This window comes from Kogia breviceps, chromosome 3 (genome assembly GCF_026419965.1).
Source record: "Kogia breviceps isolate mKogBre1 chromosome 3, mKogBre1 haplotype 1, whole genome shotgun sequence".
Taxonomy (NCBI): Eukaryota; Metazoa; Chordata; class Mammalia; order Artiodactyla; family Physeteridae; genus Kogia; species Kogia breviceps.
The window spans coordinates 124,351,937-124,377,534 of record NC_081312.1 but is presented as its reverse complement, the minus strand read 5'-3'; the positions used below and the strand labels follow the sequence as shown (position 1 = coordinate 124,377,534).

The 25,598-nt window shown below is 48.2% G+C and overlaps 1 protein-coding gene across 11 annotated transcripts in view; it reads left to right on the top strand.

Annotated features, from left to right (window-relative positions):
• The window catches only part of NTRK3 (neurotrophic receptor tyrosine kinase 3), a 369,790-nt gene that overhangs the window by 104,189 nt on the left and 240,003 nt on the right, over positions 1-25,598 (top strand). For all 11 annotated transcript variants that reach the window (XM_067029586.1, XM_059056983.2, XM_067029584.1 and 8 more), the window contains exons 5-9: positions 11,357-11,425; positions 20,724-20,881; positions 21,669-21,811; positions 22,451-22,592; positions 23,086-23,382. In XM_067029586.1, the coding sequence (XP_066885687.1) occupies positions 11,357-11,425; positions 20,724-20,881; positions 21,669-21,811; positions 22,451-22,592; positions 23,086-23,382 (809 nt within the window). The remainder of the gene's footprint in view (positions 1-11,356; positions 11,426-20,723; positions 20,882-21,668; positions 21,812-22,450; positions 22,593-23,085; positions 23,383-25,598) is intronic.

Here is a 25,598-nt window from a genome sequence, read left to right as displayed (position 1 = left end):
TGACTCTCAGGCCTCGGGGTGAGGGCTGCTTCTTCCCTGCACCTGTGGGGACTTTGGGCTCTGCTCAAGCATATGAAGGGTGGGCTGTGACGGACAGGGGCATAGACACCAGCACGTCTCCAGGGGAGGAGATGCTACCTGTTCTCTCATTAAAATGGGTTTCCATATTATTCTGTTGAACTGAGATTTTGTCAGTGTTGAATTAGGGGGCATTGCCTGGGCCTCTGGTATTTGTTTTAATGGGCTTGGCCTGTTGCAGCTTTGGTGTCTGGAGATGAGCAGATAAGGGGAGAGACGCCATCCATGAATGATGACAGATTGTGTTCATTGAGGGCCAGGCCTTGTACCACCTGCTTTCTGCACCCCGTTTGCCATACCCCATTTAATCCTCACCACAACTGCAAGGACTGAGGCACAGAGAGGTTAAGGAACTTACCCAGGGTCACAGAGCATGGAAGTGGCAGTGGTAGGACTGGCCTCCAGACCCATGTGATGCAGACGTTTTGTGGGAATTTTCAGGTGAACTTGCTGCACATTTACTGAGTACTCACTTACTGGATGCCAGGTGCTATCAAGCATATCACACTGAAAAGAAATGGTTGCCTTCAAGAAAAGCAGTCTGATGGGGGAGGCTGACACATGCACGGCTGCCATTCAAAGCTGGCAGTCTGAGACGTGGGCTGTGCTCAAGGCCCAGGAAGAATACAGTGGGAGGAGGAGGAGGGAAGAAAGGTTTCAGAGGGTGTGGCACTGGCCATACATAGAGAGAACCACTTAAATGTACCTGAAGCTGGGAAACAAGAACACGAAAGGTGTCGAAAGCACGGGGCAGTGCCAGGAGAGAGGGAGGAGTGCCAGGAAGCTCCAAGGGTACAGGCAGCCCGCTGGGTGATACCCTTCTGTTTGTGGTTGGTCTTTAGGTTTGGTTATGGGGAGGGGATGCAGGATGGGTGAGGGACTTGGGTGGTGAGAGAGTATATGGGAACGGGAGGTTGAGGTCATTGTCTGAAAAGATTTGAACTTCAATGTAGAGTCTGGACCTGATTAGGTGGGCCAAGCATTCTAAGAGTCCAGTAATCTGTGCCCAAGTCTGGTCTCCCATGCATCCTTCTCCACCCCCCTGTCCCCCAGCATGTGGCAAGTCCTGTCCCCTCTTTCCCTTCCTGTCCTGAGCTTCTCCAGCCCAAGGGGACACTGGTAGTCACTCAGGGATGTTGCCGTGTACTTGAGGACAACCGGAGTGATTTCTTTCCGTACAACAAGCTATGTGACTGCTTGATTGTGGGACAGATTGGCATCTGGGGAAGAGACACCTGATGACCTTGGTGAACTTACAGTTATATTTCTCCACCTGTTGGCTGCTCCTCTCCACTGAGGACCTCATCAATGCCTAGCTTTTATGGATGCTTTAGGCCTGTACCTTCCAATAGAGTAGGCTTGGCCACCCATGGCTATGGAGCACTTAAAATGTGGCCAGTCCAAACCGAGAGGTTCTGTGAATGTAAAATACATATGGATTTCAAAGACACAATACAAAAAAGAAAAAAGAATATGAGATAGCTCATTAGTATTTTTTTATATTGATCACATGAACTGATGGTATTTTGTATACATTGGGTTAAGTAAAATATATGAACACAACGAATTTCTCCTTTTCCTTTTCACTTATTAAAATGTGACCCCTAGAAAATTTTAAAAAGTATGTGTGGCTTGCGTTATTGGCGAGTGCTGGTCTAGCTCAGGGATTGGCATACTTTTCATAAAGGGCCACATACTAAATATTTAGGCTTTGTGGGCCATTTGATCTCTGTCACAACTGCTCAACTCTGCTGCTTCAGTGCAAAAGTGACTTGTATTTGTTTTCTATTGCTGCTGTAACACATTACCATAGACTTTGTGGTTTAAAAACATAAATTGCGTGTCTTACACTCTGTGGGTTAGAGGTCCCACGTGGGTCTCACTGGGCTAAAATCAAGGTGTTGTCAGGGCTGGGTTCCCTTCCGGAGGCTCCAGGGGGAGAATCCGTGGCATTGCATCTTCCAGCTGCTAGAGGTCATGTGCATTTCTTGGCTTTTGACCCTCTTTGCCTCTGTGCTTTCTTCTGTGTCTCATCTCTCTCTGACCTCTCTGCCTCCCTTTTCCATGTTTAAGGACCCCTGTGATTACTTTGGGGGCCACAGGATAATTAAGGATAATTTCCTCATCTCAAGATCCATACTATTAATCACATCTGCAAAGTCCCTTTTGCCATAGAAGTTGATATATTCACAGATTCTAGGGATGAGGCCATGGACATTTTGGACTGTTCTTCCACCTGGGCCATAGATTTAGACAACGTGTAAATAAATGGACGTGGCTGTCTTACAATAAAACTGTATTTACTAAAACAGAGTGCTGGCCCACAGGCCATAGCTTGCTGACCTTGGCACCCAACGATTAATGAATCTGCACACAATTCCAACGTGATTTTTTTCCCCACACCACCAAGCAGTTCTGGGACACCAGCTGGTTGTCTCACAATTCAACTCAATTTTGACATTATCTACCCAGAGATAAGCATCAGACTCCACAGGTTAAGGGCTCAGTCCCACAAGGCCACCCTCTACTACAGGTGCTAATCGCAGCTCCAGGTTGTCACCTGGGCTTCTGACCAACCAGCTGTAAATCAGAGGTTCCATGACCCCCTTCTTGGGTTCCATCAATTTGCTAGAGTGGCTCACAGAACTCAGGAAACTCATTTACTCACTAGATTACTGGTGTATTACAAAGATATTAAAGGATACAAATCAACAACCAGATGAACAGATACAAAGGGCGAGGTCTTGAACAAAAGAGCCTCTGTTCCTGTAGAGTTTGGGGCCTGACACGAAGGGAAGTGTTCTGGTTCCCCAACCCCTGTCCTTTTGGGGCTTTATGGGGGCTTCATTGCCTAGGCACAATTGATTAACTCATGGTCCATTAGTGATTGATTTCCTTTCCCCTCAAAGTAAATCAAGGGGTGGGAATGAAAGGTCCCAACCCTCTATTCATGGTTGGTTCCCCTGACAACCAGACCCCCATCTTTAGGGGATTTCTGAAAGTCACTTTATCCTCTGAAGCAATTTTTGGAACTGAGGACAGGACACCGAGTGTTATAAGAAAAGGCACTCCTGTTGTTCTTATCCTTCAAGAAATTCCAAGGGTTTGGGGAGCTGTGAGCCACGAACCATGGATAAGGACAAAATATATACTTCTTATCACCATGATCATTTCTCTAATGAGAATGATTGGGTGGGGTGATATTTTTGCTAGAATTCTATGGAGGAGGTTCTGTGAGCCAATAAGCTTGAGAGATTCAGTGGGTCAGATCCTTCACTTAGTAAAGGCTCTGAGAAGTTCTGCAGTAAATAAGCCTGTTTAATTTTATTTAGTACCACATTTTTCAAGCAACATGAAACTTTTTCCCTTGTAATACCCATTAATATACGGCAGATCTCAGATTCCTAGGAACATTCTCTGGGAAACCCTGGTTTAGCTCAGCCCAGGGCCTTGTGGAAAAGCTGCCTGCAGTCTCCTGATCTAAGGTCAAGACACCAGTCACGTCACTTGAGATTTGATTAGAGAAAGCATTTTGGCTTCATTAAAGTTCATTAAATGAGCCATCCAGTGTAATTTAGCTGAATAAAAATGGCTCAGATGGCTTTAACCCACACCCCCTCCTACAGCAATTTAATTGAGGGAAAAGCAAATATGTCAATGATGTAGAAAAATACTTCTTGGCTTCCATGAGGGACACAGGACAGCAGCACCTGCTTCCTTGTCACAGGTACTGGATTTTAAGGGGTTGGCTCAGGGGGGCCCCTCGGGGGTGGGCAGCAGGTCTTGGTGGAGAGACGGCCTGGAGCCTCCTTCCTTCCCACTGGTTCAACCTGAGGAGGTTAATGGCAGCCACCCTAACTGCTCCTCATGGGGGGCTGCAGGCATCTTCGGTTCGGGCTGATATGTCCAAAGTCCCAAGTTCAAGATCATGACGTGTAAGTTCCCTGGTTCTTGGAAAAGCGGGGAGGAGACTGTCAGCCTTCTCCATCTCTATGGTTTGTTCCTTTTTAGCAACTCTCTGTGGGGTCAGTGCTGCATGAAGGAATTCTCCTTTCTTGACTTTTTTTTTCCAGATCCTTCAGAAATTTCAAAGGAATCTTGGCATGGCATGGCAGGGGAGGGAGTTGGCTGTCTTCAGGAAGAATGAGGAGAGAGTTCTTTCATGGGGAAAGTTAGAAGGGGAGAGACAGACAGCTGAGGAGGTGTTGGGTCTTCATGAAGGAAGAATTGTATCTTTCTAATGCTGCCTTCGTGGATGGAGGAAGTCAGATTTACATCATGATGTTGGCAGCCAGCAAGCCACAGCCCCCATGGGAGCTTGTGAAAGCAGGAGGGGTTGGACCTTTGTTGTTCTCTGGGGAGCCATGCTTGCTGCTCTGAGCCCATAGGGTGCTTAGAATAGTGCTTTCTGCAAGCAGCAGCGTGAATCCTCCAGGAAAAGTCAGCGACCATGGCATTCACCATTAGGATGCCAGCTGAGCACACCCCTGGGTCTCTGTGTTCTCTCATAACCATCTTTTGCAGCAGGAGACTTGCATATATGCCCAGCTGGGAGCTGACTGAGTGGACGGATGCCATGTTGCATCTTCATGGCTGCACCCTGATTGGGAAGCTGGTTCCCTAGAGCCATGGGACATAGGCAGAGTGAGGGAGGGACTGAAAATCATGACTTTGGAGGCTTTCAGGAATCACAGTTGGGCAGCCAACTGTCAGGACCTTGGGGCAAAAGAGGGGCTGAGGACAGGTATACTAGTTTGCTTGGGCTGCCGTAACAAACACTGCAGACTGGGTGGCTTAAACAACAGAAATTATTTCTTCACAGTTCTGGAGGCTGGAAGTCCAAGATCAAGGTGTCAGCAGGGTTGGTTCCTTCTGAGGCCTCTTACCTTGGCTTATAGATGCTGACTTTTCCTCGTGTCTTCACATCATCTCCCTCTGTGCATGTCTGTGTCCTCATCTCTTCTTATAAGGACACCAGTTATATCGGACTAGGGTTCATTTCAATGGCCTCCTTTAACCTTAATTACCTCTTTAAAGGCTCTGTCTCCAAATACAGTCTCATTCTGGGGTCCTGAGAGTTCAGACTTCAACATATGAATTTTGAGGAGACACAGTCCAGCCCATCATAACAGAAGATAAAACCCAAGTGAGAGGGACTAAGGAGATGCAGAGGTGGAGTGAACATCCCGGATCTGAAGTGGCAGCGGGGCCAACCCAGCAAAGGTCTGTGGTGTGGACAGGGGAGATGCCTGACTGAATGGTGCCGGTGGGGCAGCCTGGCTTAATTGCAAGGAATTAAGCCTGGCTTAATCCCTAAGACACAGCCTTAAGTCCTAAGACACAGCCCGCCCCTGGGCCTGCCTCTGCTGGTACAAGAGGAGGTACTTCCAAAGTCAGCTGCACCCTTAATCTGGGAAATCCATGGTACCTTCTTTGGGATCACCTTGTGGATGGGAATCACTGTCTCCTTCTCATCTGTCAGCCCCAAAGAATGCAGTGTGTTTTGGGGCAACAGAGGATTCATCTGGTCGGCTTCTCTTGGCCGCAGGGTCCATCTCGAGTGACCCTCTTGTTGGACGGTAGGGTTCCCAGGGTAGAGGGTGACATGCTTCCCGATTGTGGGTCCCCATCCTGCTGCAGTTGGGCACCCCCTTTAGGAGGGTCATGGGACTGCTTCCCATCCTGAGGTCTCCTTTGTTCACCACAGGGCTAATGCAGGAGGGGCCATCTCAGCCTGTTGCTCCCCAGGTTCAGACTTTGGCCATCTGTGTGTCTGGCTCCCTGTTTCCAGAGGACCCAGTAGCTGCATTGCCATGGTTCATAACTCTGGGCCCCAGAGTCTGGGCTGTGAACGAGCCAGTAGTGCAGGACAAAATTAATGGCTTTGTTTGGTAGTCTCGGGTGAGGGATACGGGGGCGAGGTCATGGAGCTTGATTTTGGGAAAGTGTTTTATGCTTCATCTCCTAAAATCTTGCTCACCAAATTCATTCCAATGGTCAGGTGACTTGGAAACTGGCCATTGACTCAAGCACAAGTCAGAGAGGAGTGATAATGGATCTGTAAGGGAGGAGGCTCAGGGCTGCGGTGAGGCCCAGAGGCAGGATGGTTCTTAATTAAACCTTTGTCTGGTGAGGGGGGGTAACCGGCCCGTCAATAACTGATGACAGGTGAACACAGGTGAGGCATCAGCTAGAAGGAAAATCAGGGGAAGTGAGTTCTGGGTGGGTGTTAAGTCGGTTAAAGCCCCCTGCCTCGTCTTTCCCATCTGCCCAGCACATGAGCAGCTATAAATGCCTCTGAAGGCAGGATGGCCAGAGGTGTGCCCTGCTTGCCTTGTTGGCGGTGTATGTTTGCCTTTCTCGTCTTTTGTGTGTTTGTTTGTCTCTGTGGCTGGATGCTTCTATCGTGTGTCTCTGGCAGGGTGCTGTGTACGGTTGCCAGGTTGTGTGCACTGCTTTCCTCCTGGGACTTGTGCAGCACAGCGTCTCTGTCTCTGGGGACACACACTGGGTTGTGTGTATGTGTACCTGGGCGTTTACATGTCTGTGTTGGTTGCAAATGTTCCTGGGTTTGCCTCTTGTGGCCTGTTGTTGGAGTCTTCACGTTAAGGCTCCTCAGAGCTGTTCAACTTTCATTGGCCACCTCTGAGCCCCAGTTTCCTCATCTGTTGCATGGAGATAATAGCAATACCCGTCTTATAGAGTTGCTGTAAAAATTAAATGAGATCATGAATGCAGAAGTGGGTAACATAGTAGCTGGTGCTTAGTAAGCCCTTGGTGAATGGCAGCTGTTGATTGTGAGATGGTGCAGGGGGGCAGGAGCGGGTGAGAGAAGGAGAGTATCTGGACTGCAGAAGGAGAAGGTGATCTGTGCACCACTGGGACCATCAGGGAGGAGGGAGGGGAGAGGGCAGTCGTGGACAGAGCCCACGAGTGTTGCTGTGGCCGCTCCATCTGGCCAAAGAACTGGAGGAATTCGGAGGGGCCCTTTCTCCTCCAGGTGGGGCTTGGTGGGTGGGGGGAGGGTGGGGAGAAGCTGCAGATGAGACACCCCTGGGAGAGCCGGAGCCCACCTCCCCCTTACCAGGTGTCCCAGGCCCCCTCTCCCCTCTAACTTGTAATAAGGAGATAATGCTATTTCTTATTCTTTATTTGCCCAGAATGCCTGTTATTTTCTTTCTTTCAGAATCCAATTTTCTCTTGACATTTCTGCCTAATGTAGCAAAACATGACCTTTGTGAAAGGACATTGCTGGCAACCCGCTCCCTGCCTCGGGCCCCCCAAGAACTACTGGCACACTCCTGGGCTGCTCCTTACTTCCCTTTGGACCGCTCCTGAGTCCGCGCCTCCTCCTTCCTGCCGGAGCCGGGGGCGGGGCGTGTTTCCCAGGGCTCAGTGCGTCTGGGGCGTGTTTCCCAGGGCTCAGTGCGTCTGGGGCGTGTTTCCCAGAACTCAGTGCGTCGCGTGTTTCCCAGGACTCAGTGCGTCCCGTGTTTCCCAGGGCTCAGTGCGTCTGGTGTTCCTGGCGGCCGTCTCTCACAGGAGCCGCTGTTCAGCTTTAGAACCAGGGGCTTTGTTCCAGGCTGCGCTGGAGTCGGGCAGAGAGCTCAAGGCCCCTGGGCCTTGTCTAACTTCTGCTGCCACCGATGCTGTTGTGCGTAGACAGTAAACCAAGAAAAGCAAAACAAAACAGAAGACTTCTATCTGGATGAGGCACTCACCTTTGTGGAAACATCATAGCGGCTCATGGTAATGGAGACACATAGAGTGGTACTGTGAAGCCTGTTATCCTTGACCCCGAGTTCCAGCTCCTGGTGTAAGGTCAGCGCCTTTGATGGGCGTACGTGTCTGACCCCCTGCTCCTCCTTCCCAAGCAGGAGTTGCTCTTCAGGGAGCTGGGTGCCTGGGTGTCCTCAAGGGGCCATCATGCAGTTCTTCTGTCACCCTTTTCCTTCCAGTCAGTGGGGGAAGGAGACCGTTTGTAGGAATAAGATGTGCCATTGGGGCTTCCCTGGTGGCGCAGTGGGTGAGAGTCCGTCTGCCGATGCAGGGGACATGGGTTCGTGCCCCGGTCTGGGAGGATCCCACATGCCGCGGAGCGGCTGGGCCCGTGAGCCATGGCCGCTGAGCCTGCTCGTCCGGAGCCTGTGCTCCGCAACGGGAGAGGCCGCAACGGTGAGGGGCCCGCGTACCACAAAAAAAAAAGAAAAGAAAAGACATGGTTAGGGGTTTTGTGAAGCTGAGCATGTGGCTGGGTTGAGGTTTATAGGCTTTTAGTGAGAGCCTGTGTTGTCACACACAGCAGTGCTCTACAGTCCTTCAGAGAGGAAGTGGGTGACAGTATGGGGCTATGGGAGGCTCTCCTGGCAAGGGCTTGTGGGCTTAAGGACTCTGAAAGGAAAGAGTGCTGGGGACTGGGGAGAGAGTGGGACAGTAAACTTGGGTGATACGTACTGGACACCCTCCCTTCGCCCCAGTCCCCTGCACCCCAAGAATGGGGTCTTCCTCCCCCACACAGTCATGGGCTATCACCAAAGGCAGAGCTGCCTCAGATGAGAAGGGGAAGCCCTATCCCTTAGCTTGTCCTTGTGTTTGAATATCTGCTCCTCTGATGAGCTGTGTCTATCTACTCTCTGAACCTCACCCAGTCTGAACTTCTCCCCTGAGCTCCAGACCCAGGCATCCAACAAGCTATCTCATCTCTCTTCTTTGGACGTCTAACAGGCATCTCAAACTTAGTGTCTGCAAGGGTGAGGCTCTTGATCTCCATGCCACTCCCCAGTTGGGACCCCTTTGCAGCCTTCCTCGGCTCACTCTCCTGGCTGCTCAAGTCTCCCTCCTTTGCCCGATCCAATCCCATAGGAAGTTCTGGCACAGCTCTCCCTCCACCACCTATCTTGAATTCCATCAGCTTAATTGTCTCTACTTTCTCTTTTTGCCTGGAATACTGCAGCAGCTCCTAATTGCTCTGGTGACTTCCAGTCTTGGGTTCCTATTTTAAAACATGGTAATTAGATGATGCCACGTCCCTACTTAAACCCAGCCAGTGCCATCTCGTTGTTCCTTAAAGGAAAATACGGGTGGCTTACCTTGGCCGGCAAGGTGGGTGGTGGCGGGTCCCCTCTCCTGCTTATTCTAGACCACCCTTCTACTTCCTTCCTCACTGGGCCCTTTTCTGGCCCCATGGTCCCTCTCAGGCCTTTGCACTTGCGTCTCCCGCTGCCTGGAACACACCTTCCCTGGCGCTACACTCATTCTTGCTCTTCAGCTCCGACATCCCCCCCCTCAGAGGGCGTGTCTGGAAGCATCTTCTGATGTAGCCCTGTCTCTCCCCCACATCAGTTACTTACCCCACTTTGCTTATTCCTTTCCTTCCGCTCATCACAAACTACACTTCTCTTGCTTATTCATTTGTAACATGAACATAAGCTCCAGAGGGACCTTATCTGTCATCCACCCCCTCATTCCTTAGTGTAGCCTATATTTGGCTTTCAACAAATATCTGTTATAGAAGTCCTCTAAATATAGGTGCACCTGTAAGCATATGTGTATAAGCAGGAGTCTGTGTTTGCATTTATTACCTACATCTTTAATGGGCATAAATACGCACGTGCTTATACACACGTGTGTGCATGTGGATAGGTATTTACCTAAGTGCAATTCTCACCGCTATCCTTTCTCATCACTGGATAAGTACATGGTTCCTGGGGTCCCACTTCAGCTCTAGCTGTCTCCAGCCGCTGCCTTGAAGGGCTGTTCCCACATCAAAAGTTGTTTGTTGAGCCTGGCAAAGTAATAACCGTGGGTGTGTTTATTCTTTTATTCAGAAGACTAATGACTACTCCTTTCCCCTGTGCATCCTAATGAAAAAAAAAAAAGCCATTAGGAGGAGAACAGAAGTGTGAACAAAAAGGCTGATGTCTTGGTCATTGATGGACAGGATTGCTGAGGGAGGGACTGGCTTGAAGGAATTGTAGGTGACCTGCGGAGTATTTTTGACTTGTGTGAATGTTAAGAATGTTTGCTGAGGGCTTCCGTGGTGGCTCAGTGGTTAAGAACCCGCCTGCCAATGCAGGGGACATGGGTTTGAGCCCTGGTCTGGGAAGATCCCACATGCCACAGAGCCACGAAGCCTGTGTGCCACAACTACTGAGCCTGCGCTCTAGAGCCCGCAAGCCACAACTGCTGAGCCCGCACGCCTAGAGCCCATGCTCCGCAACACGAGAAGCCACCACAATGAGAAGCCCACGCACTGCAACGAAGAGTAGCCCCTGCTCGCCACTACTACAGAAAAGCCCACGTGCAGCAATGAAGACCTGACGCAGCCAAAAATAAATAAATCTATTTTTTGAAAAAAGAATGTTTGTTGGTAATAGAGCACAATAGTTTCACTTATGCAAGGTGAAGAAGTCCTAGATATCTCTAGTACAGAGTAGTGCATAGTTAACAATACTCTATTGTACACTTAAAAATTTGGGAAGAGGGTACGTCTTCCATTAAATATTATTATCACCAAAAAAAAAAAAATAGGGAAGAAACTTTTAGAGATGCCAGTTAAGTTTATGGCACTGTTTATGGCGATCATTTCATGGATGTATATTATCTTCAAACTCATCAAGACATATACATTAAATACGTACAGCTTTTTTGATAAGTCAGTTATACCTCAGTAACTAAAAAAAAAAGGGGAGGGATTAATTAAGAGCTTGGGATTAGCAGATACAAACTACTATATATAAAATAGATAAGCAACAAGGTCCTACTGTATAGCTCAGGGAACTATATTCAGTATCCTATAATAAACCATAATGGAGAAGAATATGAAAAATTATATATATGTATAACTGAGTCACTTTGCTGTACAGCAGAAATTAACACAACATTGTAAAACAACTAAAATTAAAAAAAAAAGAATGCTTGCTGGTTTGTATACCTTATACTCTGAGAGTTCTCTGTCCTCCTATAGGAGGGTGGGTTTAAAAAGGCTCTCTGAAATTTTATTGTGGTGAGAGCATACGGGAGAATGACCAAGACATTTCTATTTATTTATTTATTTATTTATTTCATTTGATTTGTAAAACCTTGCCTTTTAAAAGGTCTCAGCATCCTCTCCAGACATGATCTGTAGCCTCGACTAACTGTCAGATGTACTGTTAGCCGAAGGGAATGGTGGAGAAGAACAGCAAAGCCAGGCTCCCATGAGATGACCAAGCTTACTACGCAGAGCATGACATGCCAGATTGTCCTTTAATTTCCTCTTTATTTGTCAATCTTGCAGAAACCTGTCGAGTAACCGGCTCACCACACTCTCATGGCAGCTCTTCCAGACGCTGAGTCTTCGGGAATTGTAAGTTCAGTTTTGAAGACTGTCCAAGTTGGTGGAGTGGTGGTCAAAGGTTGGGTGGAGCCACCTGAAGCTGGGAGTACACCTGAAGGGGCTCCTTGGGTTGGATGATGTGGGTGTACCATGTTCAGTGAGAGTGAGCCACCCTATCCCTTGATTTCTGATGCTCCTTCTGGGCACAACACATTTCAGAAGATAGGAATCTCATCTCTTAGCAGGACCTAGTTTTGTGATCTGTTGGTAATTAGTAATAACATTTATATTTATATATATTTATAATAATGAAGATAATTTATCAATTTATAATAACATTTGCAATATATAAGTAGATTATTAGGTGTGCTTTCATTTACATGACCTTTGATTTATCATCACATGTCATGGGAGGTAGGTATTATTATACCTCCCATATAAAAGGGTTCTGAGCTCCAGAAGGGCATGTGAAACACAACCAAGATCACATTGCTAGGGATTGGCAGAACCAGGAACTTGAACCCAGGCCTTTGATTTCAGATTGCATGTATTTTCCACTTCTCGTGATCTTCTGTCAGCCTATTTGGCTTGAGTATGGGCATCCTGGAGGGACTAAGCCCATATATTTATTCAGTCTGCTTGTGGACTGCTTAGATCTGCTGCATTCCAAGGCTGATCAATGTACTCCTACCCCAGCCAGCCATTTTGCACAAACACACATTGGATGGATGAATGAAAACTCGTGGCCACTGCTGGAAAAAATAAGTCATGTTGATGTGTGAGTCATCAGGGTCATCTCTGTTCATGAAGGATGGCATGTTATGTTGAGGGGACAAATCAAGGAATAAATTGAAAAGGAATTGAGGCATGGATGGAGTTAGGGAGTCAAGGTTCCAGAGACACTGCTCATGTGTCTTCCCTTTTACTTGATGACTCAGATCCAAATTCACTGAATGCAGATTGCTTTCCATCCTTTACCAAGAGGCAGTGAATGGCCTTGGATCCCCACCCATGCTGTTGGCCTTTCAACTTGTTCTCCCTCCACCTGGTAAGACCTGAGTTCAAGGATGCGTCATAACCTTACCTTTTCTGACCCAGTTGGCCAGGAAGGGGGATATTTACATCTCCATGACAGTCTTGTACATACCCTACTCATCCTCATGGACCCAGGTGCCTACATGATGCTTAAAAATGCCATTCCAGGGATGGGAAGTACAGAGATGGTCTCTGACAGTGTTGGAGAGTTTAGGACAAAACTGTTGTGGGTTGCTTTCCTGCTTTAGGATTTTGCCCTTCCCACCAGGCTTCTCCTCTACTGTGAGCACAATAGCTCTAGTGATCAGAGCTCTTTAGTCATACATGGCTGCCATCCAGCTGTACTCCAATAAAAACTCCTACCTGAGCTTGGAAAAAGGTGCATATGTACTTATTTTTTTTATAAAACACTGGAAAACTGGACAATGTCACAGACATCTCAATGTCAAACTGTTACACTTGATGCATTGTGTTCATTCCCTTCTTTGTAGGTGGAAAAGACATTAGAGGTAAATTAACATGACTGCTTTGATCACCAGTAACACTGATTTCTGAGATCTTACTCTGGGCCAGTCAGTGTGCCAAGTAATCTATCAAGTTATGAAAGTTATTTAATCCTTACAACAATGCTATCAGGTCGGAATGGCTACTGTCACTTCAAATTTGGGGACACTGGGGTACTTAGCAAGGTTTAGTATCGTGGTTTAGGTCACCCGTTAACTAAATGGTAGCACATGGACTCAAGATCTTGACCACTCTGCTTCGCTGTCTCCCAACTTTCTCAATCTGTTTTCAATCCAAGGATCTGTTCTACAGTCATTTTCAATAAAAATGCACAATTGCAGTTTTTCCTTACATTGCTCTCAAACTGACCAGGGACTCTGCCCTAAAGGAGCTAATTGGAGTCTTTCATCCAGTTCTCCTGGGACCCCTGCCCCTTCATCTGTGGGAGGCCAGGGATAGCATCTCTCCAGGGGACATCTGGGTCTACTGTTGGCTGAATTATTGTGAAAATGTTCAGTGCTCCTTCTAAAAAAATCATTGGCTGTGAAATCGATGGCGTGTTGCCCCGGTGACCTGTTTCATGGAGTTTTAGAAACAGTTGTTCCGTGGATATATATTTAAAGAAAATGTCAGATTTCTCCCAGAGGATCATGGGATTCTGCATTCATCTTTGCCTGGGAATCAATACACCAGTGAGCTGGATGTGACTTATGGGCGAATGAAGACGTTCCCTCCAGGGTGAGTCAGCGTGTGAGAGCCACCATGTCCACGGAGTATTTTATTTCTGTCATATTGTTAAATAAGTAAAAAATTATGTTGGAAAATAAAGAATCCCCCCCCTCTAAGGAGCAGTCACCCTGGTAGGGGTCTATTTTTTTGAGGAAGAATTGAATGTTGAGAGTGGAAAATTTATCTTTTGGCTGGAGGGGCTGTGTGTTGGCTCTTAGCTGTGGCTGTGATTAAAATCCAAACAATCCCAGTTCCTGGCAAATGGAAGAGTGGGTCATATTTTCTTGTCTGACTTCCTGATTAGTCCACATGGTGCCATCTGCCATGAGCCATCTAGACTGCCAGGGTCTGCCCAGTGCAGCCTGTGGGCTGGGGTGTGGGCATAGGTAGGGTATTTCCTGGAAGAAAGAATTTTGGCCCTAGAGAGAGGCAGAGGGAGATGGCTCTGTGAGTTGTGGCAGCCAGTAGATCACAAGGGCAGAAGCGTGAGGCTTCGAGCGACCTTCTGCAGGAACAGAGGAGCAAGCTAGGGCATTCAAAAATTTCTTAGCATGTTTTTTTCCATCACTGAGGATCTCTGCCTGCCCCAAGCAGCCCCTCCTCTGATCCTTGATAGAAGAACTAATGCTGTTGGGATTCCCCATCAGAAGGGCTGAGTGTCTTCAACTTTTCCAGTAGCAGAGAAGGAGAAAAAAGAGGTGTATATTGAGTATCTAATATATACGAGGTCCTGTCTCACCCCCAGAACAATCCCACAGAGGAGGTATGCTTAAACCCAGTTTGACACATGAGGGATTGGAGGCTTGGCCAAGTGAAATAACTGGTCCAACATCACATGGCAAGTAAATGGGAATTAATATTGTGATTATTAGCATTGCCACCATCCAGGTCTATTGTTTTCAAAGACCAGCTCTTTTCCTTACCCAACTCAGCACCATAGCCCTCATGCTTTGCGTCCCCTTCCAGAAGCCACACTCAAGATGGCGGCTCCCCTCAGTGGAATCAAAGGGGGAAAAAAATCCAAACAAGTTAGCCTCTCAGAGCCCTTTCCGTGTGCCAGAGACTTCCTTCACTCATTTCTCATTTACTTTTGTGAGGTGAAGGGTGTGGTCTTGGCCAGGTACCTGGCCTGCCTCTCACCTGTCCAGGCTGTGTTTTTCTCTTACTGATGGAACCAGACGCATCTTTCAAGACTGGCTTCTGAGTAGCCAGCACTCTTTCAGTGGCACGGGTTTGGAGAAATTCGAGTTGGTGTTGCATAGTGCTCTCCGAAGTTTCTGGTTATGGCAAGATGGTGTTTTCCCTTTACCGAGAAGATGGGAACAGTCTGTCCAGAAAGCTGAGCAAGAATCAAAGAGATTGACTTAGAGGTAAAGAATGAATTGGAAAAAAAAGAAGCTTGGATTCTGAATCCCATGATACCATTTAGGCAAAGGCAAGAGGCACCAAAGGATATAAACTCACAGCACAGAAACCCTCCAGAAATACTCCAAGGACCATTAGTGTATCTCGAACAGACTTCTCTTAATACCCTGCATGCACGGAACAGACATGATTAAAATAGATTGGAATATTTCATTTTCTTAAAGCAAAATGATAATTACCTCTAGTATAATTTACAGATTTAATCAACTTGGTAAAATATTAACTCAATTTTGGGGATGGGTTTGTGCTGATCCTGTCACTTTCCTTCCCCTAGTCCTGGCCCTGCCCACTTGCCACGGCTCTCAAAATCACTCAACAATCATGTTAATAATACTGTTATTATAATTTTGGGCCTCTTTATAGCCCCTTTTACTTCACAAAGCACGTTAACATATGTTATCACTAATCCTCATAGTAACTGTGAAGAAGGCAGATTGAACACAATTACCCCCATTTTACAGACATTAAAACAGAGCCTTGGAGAATTCAGGCTGAATGAATACTTGCTGTATTCATTTCCTAGGGCTGCCTTAACATATTCCCACAAATCTGGGGGCTTCAAACAATAGAAAGTAATTCTCTCACTCTTCTGGAGGCCAGAAGTCCAAAATCAAGGTGTCAGGAGGACTACACACTCTTCCAAGGCTCTAGGGAGAATCCTTCCTTGCCTTTTCCAGCTTCTGGTGGCTCCTGGTGTTCCTTGGCTTGTGGCAGCACCACTCTGGTCTCTGCCTACATCTTCACGTGGCCATCTTCCCTGTCTCTTTGTCTTTGATCTTTCCCTCTTTTCTCTTATACAGATACCAGTCATTGGATTTAGGGCCCACCGTAATCCAGAATGATCTCATCCATGATCTTTAACTTGATTATATCTGCAAAGACTCTATTTCCAAATAAGGTCACATTCACAGCTACTGGGGCTTAGGACTTTGACATATTTTGGGGGGCGGGGGAGGCACTATTCAATCTACTGTAGTTGCCCAAGGTGACCCAACTGGCTCAACTCAGATCTTTTGTTTGGATATATTTTTTTAACCACAGGACTGTTGGCATTTCCAGGGTGCCCTTTGGGCATGTTTTCTTCTGTGACAACAGATTTGGGTCCCTTCCCCATATTTCACTACCTGGCCATGGATTGCCACTGGCAGCACTGATGCTGCAGAGAGAAGAAAACCAGAGTGATGACTAGTGGGGAATCAGTGTTTTTTAAACACTCAGTCTTGGCCTTGGCTGTTCAGCAAAGTGTCTTTGTGCACAAACAAACTCGGATGGGGCTGAGTTAATCTGTGGGAAGCCCCAAGGGCCCTACGATTAGGCCCTGGGCCATCTTAAGGAAAGGGCTGGGTGTTGGTAATCTTTGCCGTGAAGCAGCTGCTGTTGTATTATTCATGGGGCCGTCTGCATTATTGATGGAGCAGGGGAAGGCTTGCTTTAGGCTTCTTGAGTCTGTCCCTGAAGCCCTGGCTGAAGGCCCCTCTGCTCTAGACCTGATTTGATGGGAGAATGGACAGCATCATTTAGACCCAGGACTTGCCCTTCTTTGCTTCTGGTCCACCTCACTGTTTGACCCCTCTTGTCAGGATATGAAGATGAGAGTGGATTTGCTCCGTGAGATGCCCAGGACATCTGTTCTGAGACTGAAAATGTTTTCTGCCGTGTATGTCTTGTTGTCCAGGAGGAGAGTCCAGAGGGATGGGGGGAAGAACTCAAAGTTCTTCTGCAGTTTCCAGGAGACCCTGGGTTGGAGGAAAGGACCAGGTCTCATGGTGCATGCCTTCTGGAGGAAAAAGATGGAGGGAAACAAACAAGCTTTTAGCGTGCCCATGCCTGGCAGGGTCTAAGCCACACCCCACATATCTCACTGGATTCCCCTGCCAGCCTCAGGATGCTGTGGCACCGTCCACCTTTCTGGGGGACCCCTGAGATGGTGGGATATGCAGTAGTGCAGGGCTCAGACAAGAGGCAGAACTGAATAAAGCACATGTGGCTTGAAGCAGCCTGGCCAAGACTCTCACTTGTCTAGTATTTGCCACCCAGGTGGGTAATTTGTATTTTTACAGCTACTTAATAATGAATGACCACATCTTGTCAAGTAAGCAGCTGGGAAAAATCAGGCTGACCTGGTTCAGTTTGCATGTGTTCCGGCATCTGGACCCTCAGTATCCTTCCAGCAGGGCTTCCAGGCCTCTCCTCACAGCCCCTACCACGTGACTGCCAGCCACCACTCCACCTCCCTGTTCCCAGAAATGCTGGGCAGAGAATGTGACCTCCTGTGTCTCCTAAGGAAGCCCTCAGACGTTCCCTTCCCCCGCTTCCTCCTTGTTGTGAGGGTCAGAGGGGGTGAGGCATATAAGGCCTTCAGCATAGTGCTGGGCACAGAGTAAATGCAATGCAAACATTATTATCCAATTATTTTTATGACTTCTCTCTCCTTTTCTCCTGTCTACCTTTTCTCTCTCCTCTCCCTCATTTCTCAGCTGCAGAAGCATCTGCCTTGACCCCAGGGCAAACCCCTCCAAGGGTCCTGGACCTCATCCATCACTTTCCTGCTCTAGGACCTTACCTTCCCCTCCTCACCCCCAGCCCTGCCCTGACCCGATTCCCGATATGTTTCCCCTCTTCCTTTCCACTGTTTTTTCTCTTCTGTTTTCAACCAAAGATACTTCTGTCTTCCATTGACTTCCTGTCCCCTGGAGCTTAAAACCTTGGGGTCATCTTTTACTCTTTCCTTTTCTTCTACCTCCAAGGAAGCACCAAATACCACATTGTCTTCCTTTATGTTTGTTCCATCTTCCCCTTGCCTCTCCCCAGTTTTTACCTCTCTATTCCAGGCTTTTAGTAACTAGGCAGCCGTTCTCTCATGGTGGTCCAGGGTCCCATGGGGATCCCCCAGACCCTTACAGGGAGACCAAGAGGTTATATCTATTTTCATAATAACCCCGAGACGTTACTTGCCTTTTTCATTCCCATGTGCAGTGGAGTTTTCCAGAGGCCATGTGACATACGTTAACATCATTCCTCTGATGCTTGATGGAGTTTGTGCTAATGCATTTTTGTGTTTTAAAATTTTCTCAGTTTTAATTTCTAATATGGTAAATCCTGATAGATATAATCCACCTAAAAGTTCTTTGAGACCCTCAGTCATCTTTAAGAGTGAAAAGGAGTGCTGAGACCAAAAAGTTTGAGAACATTGACCTGGAGCCTGCCAGCCTATATGGTACCTATCTGTGAATGAGAAAAGAGGCCTCTTCTGGGTGGATAGAGCCCCATGCCAGGTACCGGATCTGGTCAAGGGTATGCAGGCTGGATTTCATCCCCCATTTATCCCTTTGGCTGGGTGCATTGAGACATGCATGAACTTCAGCACTGTACACGGTGACCCTGTGTTTATCAGACATCCTAACCGGGGTCCCAGTCTCTGGCTGTCCCACTGTCTGGTTGATCCTGTTCAGCATTGCTGGATTACTCTTCTTACAGTTTTGTTCACTTCATTCTCCAACTACAAGGGCCTTGGTGGTTCCCACTGCCTCCTGGATGCATTTCAAGCTTCCTGATGTGGCAGTGAATGTCCTCCACCGTCTGGCTTCCACTTGCCCTTCCAGCTTTATTTCCCGGTGCTCCTGCTGTAGCACAAGCTTTCTCTCCTGTTTCCACAGTCCAGCCTACATCAGCCCTCTAACTCTTCCCCTAGTCTTTCCCTCCATGAGCTACCAAAGTTCAGGGATCCTGCTTACTCCTCCTAGAATCTCCCATCTAGCTATGCCTTGCACGTGATAGATGGTGGGGAAAGTGCATGAATTTTGGAGTCCAACAGGCTAAGCTATGAAGCCCTCCTTTGTCACATACCAGCCGAGGGACCTTGAGCACGTGACTTGATTCCTGCAAACATAGGAGGGGGTCCCTCTTGTGCATGACGACGAGAGACTGGCTGGCTCTGAGTGCAGCTGTGAGAGGCAGATGCTTGTTGAAGGTTAGTTCTTGTCTCCTTTGCTGAAAGAGTGTGGTGTGCCGAGCAAAGTCATGGGCACTTTTAGACTAAGAGGATATCATACAGGGCTGTTTGCACATTCTACCTGTGCTGTCCTGTTGGCTAGAAAGCACTGATTCCTCCTTTCCATGGGCCTCACTTTTTTCTGAAAGCTGGTTAATGCTGATGTGTGCTTCACTACTTTGGAATTTGCCAGTTGTCAAAAATATCCTGGGTCTTAGTGCAGTTACCCAAGTGGCCCGCCCTCTGGGCACCAATAGAGTCATCCACTTATTGGTCCAGAAAGAGAATCATGTTCCCCTGAGTGATCCTGGTATTCAGATTTATCAGGTGCCCTTGACTTGAAGAGTTTTACATCAGCTTATGCCCTTCAATTGTCCCTCTAAGGAGATAACTCCCTCTAGAGGGGAGGTGACTCCCTATAAGTCACAAGGAAAATGAGTGGAGGAGGGCCTTGAACTTGACTCTTCCTCCATCAGACAGTCTTCATTACCAAGATGAGTGCTCCTGGAAAACAGGGACTGATTATTCATTTCTGTTTCAGCAGCACTCAGCCCACAGCCAGACATGGATGAAATGCTTATTAAGGATTTTGTTGAATTTATGAAGGAATAAAGCTGGTCCCAAGATGGGCTTTGAACAGATATTGGAAACAGAGAATCACCTTCTCCCCAGGGAGAATAGCTCCTTTCTTCCTTCCCTCCCTCCCCCCCATCCCTCCCTCCCTCCCTCCCTTCCTCCCTTCCTTCCTTCCTCCCTCCTTTTATTCATTCAACAGGTATTTATGTGCCAGGCTCAGTTATAAGTACTGGGGATATAGCAATGAACCTAATAGCAATGTCTCTGACTTTGATGGAACTTAATTTTTATTTGGGGAGACAGTTAATAAGCAAGCAAATAAATATTTATTTTTTAGTTTTTAGATTTATTTATCCATTCTATATATACTAATTTGCATCTGCTAGCCCCAAACTTCCAAGCAAGCAAATACATATTTAAAGTGATTCTGGGCAGTGACAAATACCAGAAAGAAGAAAATAGTCGGGCAAGGGACTGGGCAGTGTGAGGGCAGGGGTTGGTGGTAGCTTTCCTATAGAAGTGGTCAGAGAAGGCTATATGATTCCTTAATGAAGGGAGGGAGTTGATCTAGCAGATATGTTCTGAGTCCAAACTCTGTAGGCAGAAAGGACAACAAGTGCAAAGGCCCTGAGGCAGGAGTATGCAGGTCATCCTGGTAAACTTGACACACAGCAAGGTCAGAGTGGCTGAAGAGGAGGAGAGGGTGAGGCAGGCGATGCAGTCAGAGAGGTGACAGAGGGTGGTATAGATCCCGTAGGCCTTTGACTTTGACTTTCAAAGAGTTGGGAGGCCACTGGAGGGTTTTGAGAAGAGGAGCTTCCCAAGCCCATGTATTTTAAAGGTCTCTTTGGCAGGTAAGTTCAGTGGAGTGGATTTTTTTGGAATGAGTTTATTTGTTTAAAAACTAAAGAAATTCATGGACTTCTATAAGTATTTTTTACTTCTTTGGAGACCTTGCTAAACCCTTCTCTCCTTAGTCCGTGAGGAGCAGGTGGGGGCCCATGCATGACCTCACAGCCCTGGGAGGGCCACCTTTGGTTCAGGGGTTCCCTCGCTTCTTGCCCACAGGAGGTTGGAACAGAACTTCTTCAACTGCAGCTGTGACATCCGCTGGATGCAGCTGTGGCAGGAGCAGGGGGAGGCCCAGCTGAACAGCCAGAACCTCTACTGCATCAGTGCCGACGGCTCCCAGCTCCCACTTTTCCGCATGAACATCAGCCAGTGCGGTGAGTGAGCCACCTGGTCCCAGCTGGCTCCACGCGGGCCTCCCTCAGACACCAGGGACGGTGCTGCACATCAGCCGGGAAAGCCAGGGCCTTCCTTCCCCACTGCCCTCCCAGCCTTGAACTCTGCATTGGGTGCAGATCTGGCTCCCCTCTTACTTCCTTGCTCATCCTTGTCCCTTCATGAGCCAGCCGTGGGAAGGTTGGTTCCAGGGATGCAGAAAGGGGTTAAGCGTGCTCTTTGTCATTGGACCAGAGTCCTTTCTCTCTGTCCGTTCCCTGTTAAGCAAACCTGAAGGAGTGTTAGGTCCAGGTGTGGTCTCTGGATCTCCTATATCAGGAGCATCTAAGGCACTTTTAGAGAAGCAGATGTCTGGGTCCATCCTCAGACTTAAGAGATCAGAATATCTGGGGATGAGTTTGGAAATCTGAATTTCTAGCAAGATCCCCATGGGAGTCTGAAGCGGACCAAAGTTTTGAGGACCAGTGCCCAAAGTGGAAGATGTCATTTGATGTCATTGTTAGAGCTGTATTCCTTCAGCAACTGTCCTCCTCACAAAACCCCACTCCCCAACCACCATGTCCAACTGCATGGGCTTAAATCTTGAGTTCTACCATCTGCTTGGGAGGTGGTGTGAAGCTTCTGGGACTTGGGGGACTTCTGAGAGGTCAGGCAGGTTTTGTGGAGTCATTATTGGACAAAGCAAGCAGTGCCACCATTGCCCCCATGGACAAAGTTTTGGTAGCAAGTATTTGCCTATTTTTTCACCGACCCTGTCCTCCCTCCCAGACCTGCCTGAGATAAGCGTGAGCCATGCCAACCTGACCGTACGGGAGGGTGACAATGCTGTCATCACTTGCAATGGTTCTGGATCGCCCCTGCCCGACGTAGACTGGATAGTCACCGGACTGCAGTCCATCAACACCCACCAGGTAGGCGTCCGAGGCTTGGGACCTATCACCTCTTAGTCTTAATGAGCTAAAATCATGAGTAGAAGCAAGAGACGTGAGAATAAGGAGGAAGAAGAAGGGAAGTTTGTGGTCCTATTTCTATAGGAAGAAGCACGTAGACTTGGGTTCCACCCATCTGCAACATTTTCTAGCCAACTTGATCTTGAACATGTTATAAACATCTCTGTACCTTACTTTCCTCATCTGTGAAATGGGTATAATGCTACCATTCATCTTATGGGATAGGTGTGAGTGTTACCTGAGCTCTTGACTGTAGAGAGCTTGGCCCTTGGTCAATGTGCCTTCACCAGCAAGGCCTCCTTCACCTACTGCTCAGCTTTCCTTTTGATTCCTAAAGGTGTTTGGGGGTTAGGTGGGGGAGCCGTCCTTGTAGAAACTGTTTGATTGTTGTCTTTTTTTTGTGCCATCATCTAATTTTTCTTTTTTTCTTTTATCTTTTCCTAAATGTTTATTGTGGTAAAGTATACATAATTTAAAATGTACAGTCTTAAACATTTTTTTAGTTATTATAAAATATTAGCTCTATTCTCCATGTTGTACAATACATCCCTGCAGCTTATTTTATACACATGATTATTGTTTTTTTTATTGGGTTTTTAGACAAATCTGAACTGGACCAATGTACACGCCATCAACCTGACGCTGGTAAATGTGACGAGTGAGGACAACGGCTTCACCCTGACGTGCATTGCAGAGAATGTGGTGGGCATGAGCAATGCCAGCGTCGCCCTTACTGTCCACTGTGAGCAGATGCCCTTGTGGGGGGCGGCTGGGACCCTGGGGATCTCAGTACAGGAGGCTGGGGCCAGGCAGAGCTGCTGCAATGGGCCTGGTCCACCAGGAGGGGCAGAAAGATTCCTGTGGGGCAGGACTGAGCAAATCAAGTCAGTCCTTGGCTAGTAACCCCAGAAGGGTGTCCTTGTCCCTCAGAAGATGATGTACATCCAACTCAGCTCTGACTTTACTCCTAAGTTGGCCCAAGTCTGCCTTTTGCTAAAGCCCTCAAAGGTCATGAGAGGGAACCCTCCAGCTGTAGTGGATCCAGGAAGCTTGAGTGAAGACAGACATCTCTTCCCCTCTTTGGGGGTGGTGTTAGGGGGGGAAACCTCTGATTGCCCCAGGTCTTTTAAGAGCGGGGTGGGGAAGAATTGGGTTGTCCACCCCAGCTCCTGGAAGGCTGCTCTGGGACACCGGAGGATCTGTGTCCTGGGCATCAGCTGGCCTTTCCCCGGCAGACCCCCCACGCGTGGTGAGCCTGGAGGAGCCTGAGCTGCGCCTGGAACATTGCATCGAGTTCGTGGTGCGCGGCAACCCGCCACCCACACTGCACTGGCTGCACAACGGGCAGCCACTGCGTGAGTCCAAGATCATCCACGTGGAGTACTACCAGGAGGGCGAGGTCTCCGAGGGCTGCCTGCTCTTCAACAAGCCCACCCACTACAACAATGGCAACTATACCCTCATCGCCAAGAACCCCCTGGGCACAGCCAACCAGACCATCAATGGCCACTTCCTCAAGGAGCCCTTTCCAGGTGAGGGCAGGGCTGCTCTGGGGTGACTGATCCCCTCCAGGAGCTCAGGGGGATGGGGAGTGGGGGCTTGAGAGGAGAAGCAGCATCAACACAAATACCGTCATCAGCGACAACCAAACACACACTGGAACATATTCAGCTGTCACCAGAATTTTGTGTAAACTAGATGAAGTCTCTGATTTCCAATAGTAGTCACAGTGAAAACCAAGACCCCCTCAGAAATACACAGCTGTACATATAAGGGCATATGGTGTTATGGTAGAGAAAGTGGGGACTTGAGAGGTAGATAAGAATGGTAGAGAATCTGGACCCAATTCTTATTTTTTGTTGGGGGACTCTGGGCATGATCGTTGCCTCAATACCCTCATCTGTGAAATGGGCATGATTGTACTTCTCCCATAAGAATCTCGTGACTTTTAAATACCTTAAAGTAGACAAAGCATGTATCACAGGCTTTGGTACCTAACGATGGTTTGATAACCTTCCATTACAAGGGGCTTCAGGGTCTATCTGGTTCAACCCCACATGTAACAGGCAAGTGAACGGAATCTTTCCACTTGCTGGGTAGTAATAAGGCCTTGGCTGGGTTTCCAGCCAAGGTCTGTGGCTCTTTTCCTCTAGCTCCATGGTGAGCTGATGGGTAGAGGGTACCTGATGCTGTCAGCCTGGATGGTGCTGATTCTAGTGGATGGGGTCATTGAAATGATGAAAGAACTTTGTTTGAGTATTTGGGACGGGAGTCTGTCTTTCTCTGTCTGGGCTAGAATATTTCAAATACCTTCCTGAAGTTACAAGAGAAGAAAATACTCCCAGGAGTTTAGTGAAAGTGGTTGCAGCATCTCTTGGGGGTGGTTTTGGTAGCTGATAAGTTTCTGTCAGTGAAGCCATGTATCTTTGATGACCTTGGTGATGTCTGCTGGGAACAGGCTAGATGACCTCTTGGCCTTCAATTCCTGGAAATCCAGGATTCTAATGAGATAAAGGGGAGTGTAAAGACTGATCTCGATCTCTCTGTCTCTCTCTGTCTCTCTGTCTCTCTCTCTCTCTCTCTCTCACACACACACACACACACACACACAGGGCAGTGGAAGACTAGCACTGTGCAGCATCTGCTTCTGTGAAGGTGGTTTCACAGAATACAGATAATCAGAGGGTAGCAGTTCCAAGAGGCCTTTTTTTTTTGGCGGTACGCGGGCGCCTCACTGCTGTGGCCCCTCCCGTCATGGAGCACAGACTCCGGACATGCAGGCCCAGTGGCCACGGCTCACGGGCCCAGCCGCTCCACGGCATGTGGGATCCTCCCGGACCGGGGCACGAACTCGTGTCCCCTGCATCAGCAGGCGGACTCCCAACCATTGCGCCACCAGGGAACCCCCAAAGGCCTTTTTTTTTTTTTTTTTTTTTTTGCTGTATGCGGGCCTCTCACTGTTGTGGCCTCTCCCGTTGCGGAGCACAGGCCCCGAATGCGCAGGCCTAGCGGCCATGGCTCACAGGCTTAGTTGCTCCGCGGCATGTGGGATCTTCCCGGACCAGGGCACGAACCCGTGTCTCCTGCATCAGCAGGCGGATTCTCAACCACTGCGCCACCAGGGAAGCCCCCCCAAAGGCCTTTTTAATCTTAGTTCAAGGAAACTCAAACTTTAGAGGCTTTGAGAGAAACTCTGGAGAGATGAGGCCACCTGGGAAGCTAAATTATTGCCACTGAGGACCAGGGGATGGTGGAGCCATCACTCAGGAGAGGACTGAGAATGTGCTGATGTTTGAGACCCTGGGCATCCCATATGGTCCTACATTTTCAACATCATTCCCAGTATGCCCAGTAAGAGGCCTCAGGACACTTCCCACTGTGGGCCACACGGGAGCTGGAAGAGTCCTTGCTCGCACTGCAGAAGCAGCAACCTTTTAGATGCAGAGACATGTTGCTTTTTGGGGCCAAAGTCAGGCTAGGCTTTGTTGGCATAAAGGGCTGGAGTGGCCCTTTTCCCTGCTTGTGCCCATCTGGTGATTAGAGAATGGAATCTGTTTTTAAAGAGGAGAGTCGACACTCCCTGATGGGCGAGAAGTGAAGCCCTTGCCAAAGTAATGTTTCTGTTTCCAAAGGGAAGCTTCTGGGTCCTGGTGAGAGCAGGGAGCCCTGGAATGCTTGGGAGGGAGGGGGAGCCACCCTGGCTTCTGCATGCAGAGGGTGTCCTGGCCATGGGGCAGCAGGGGCAGTG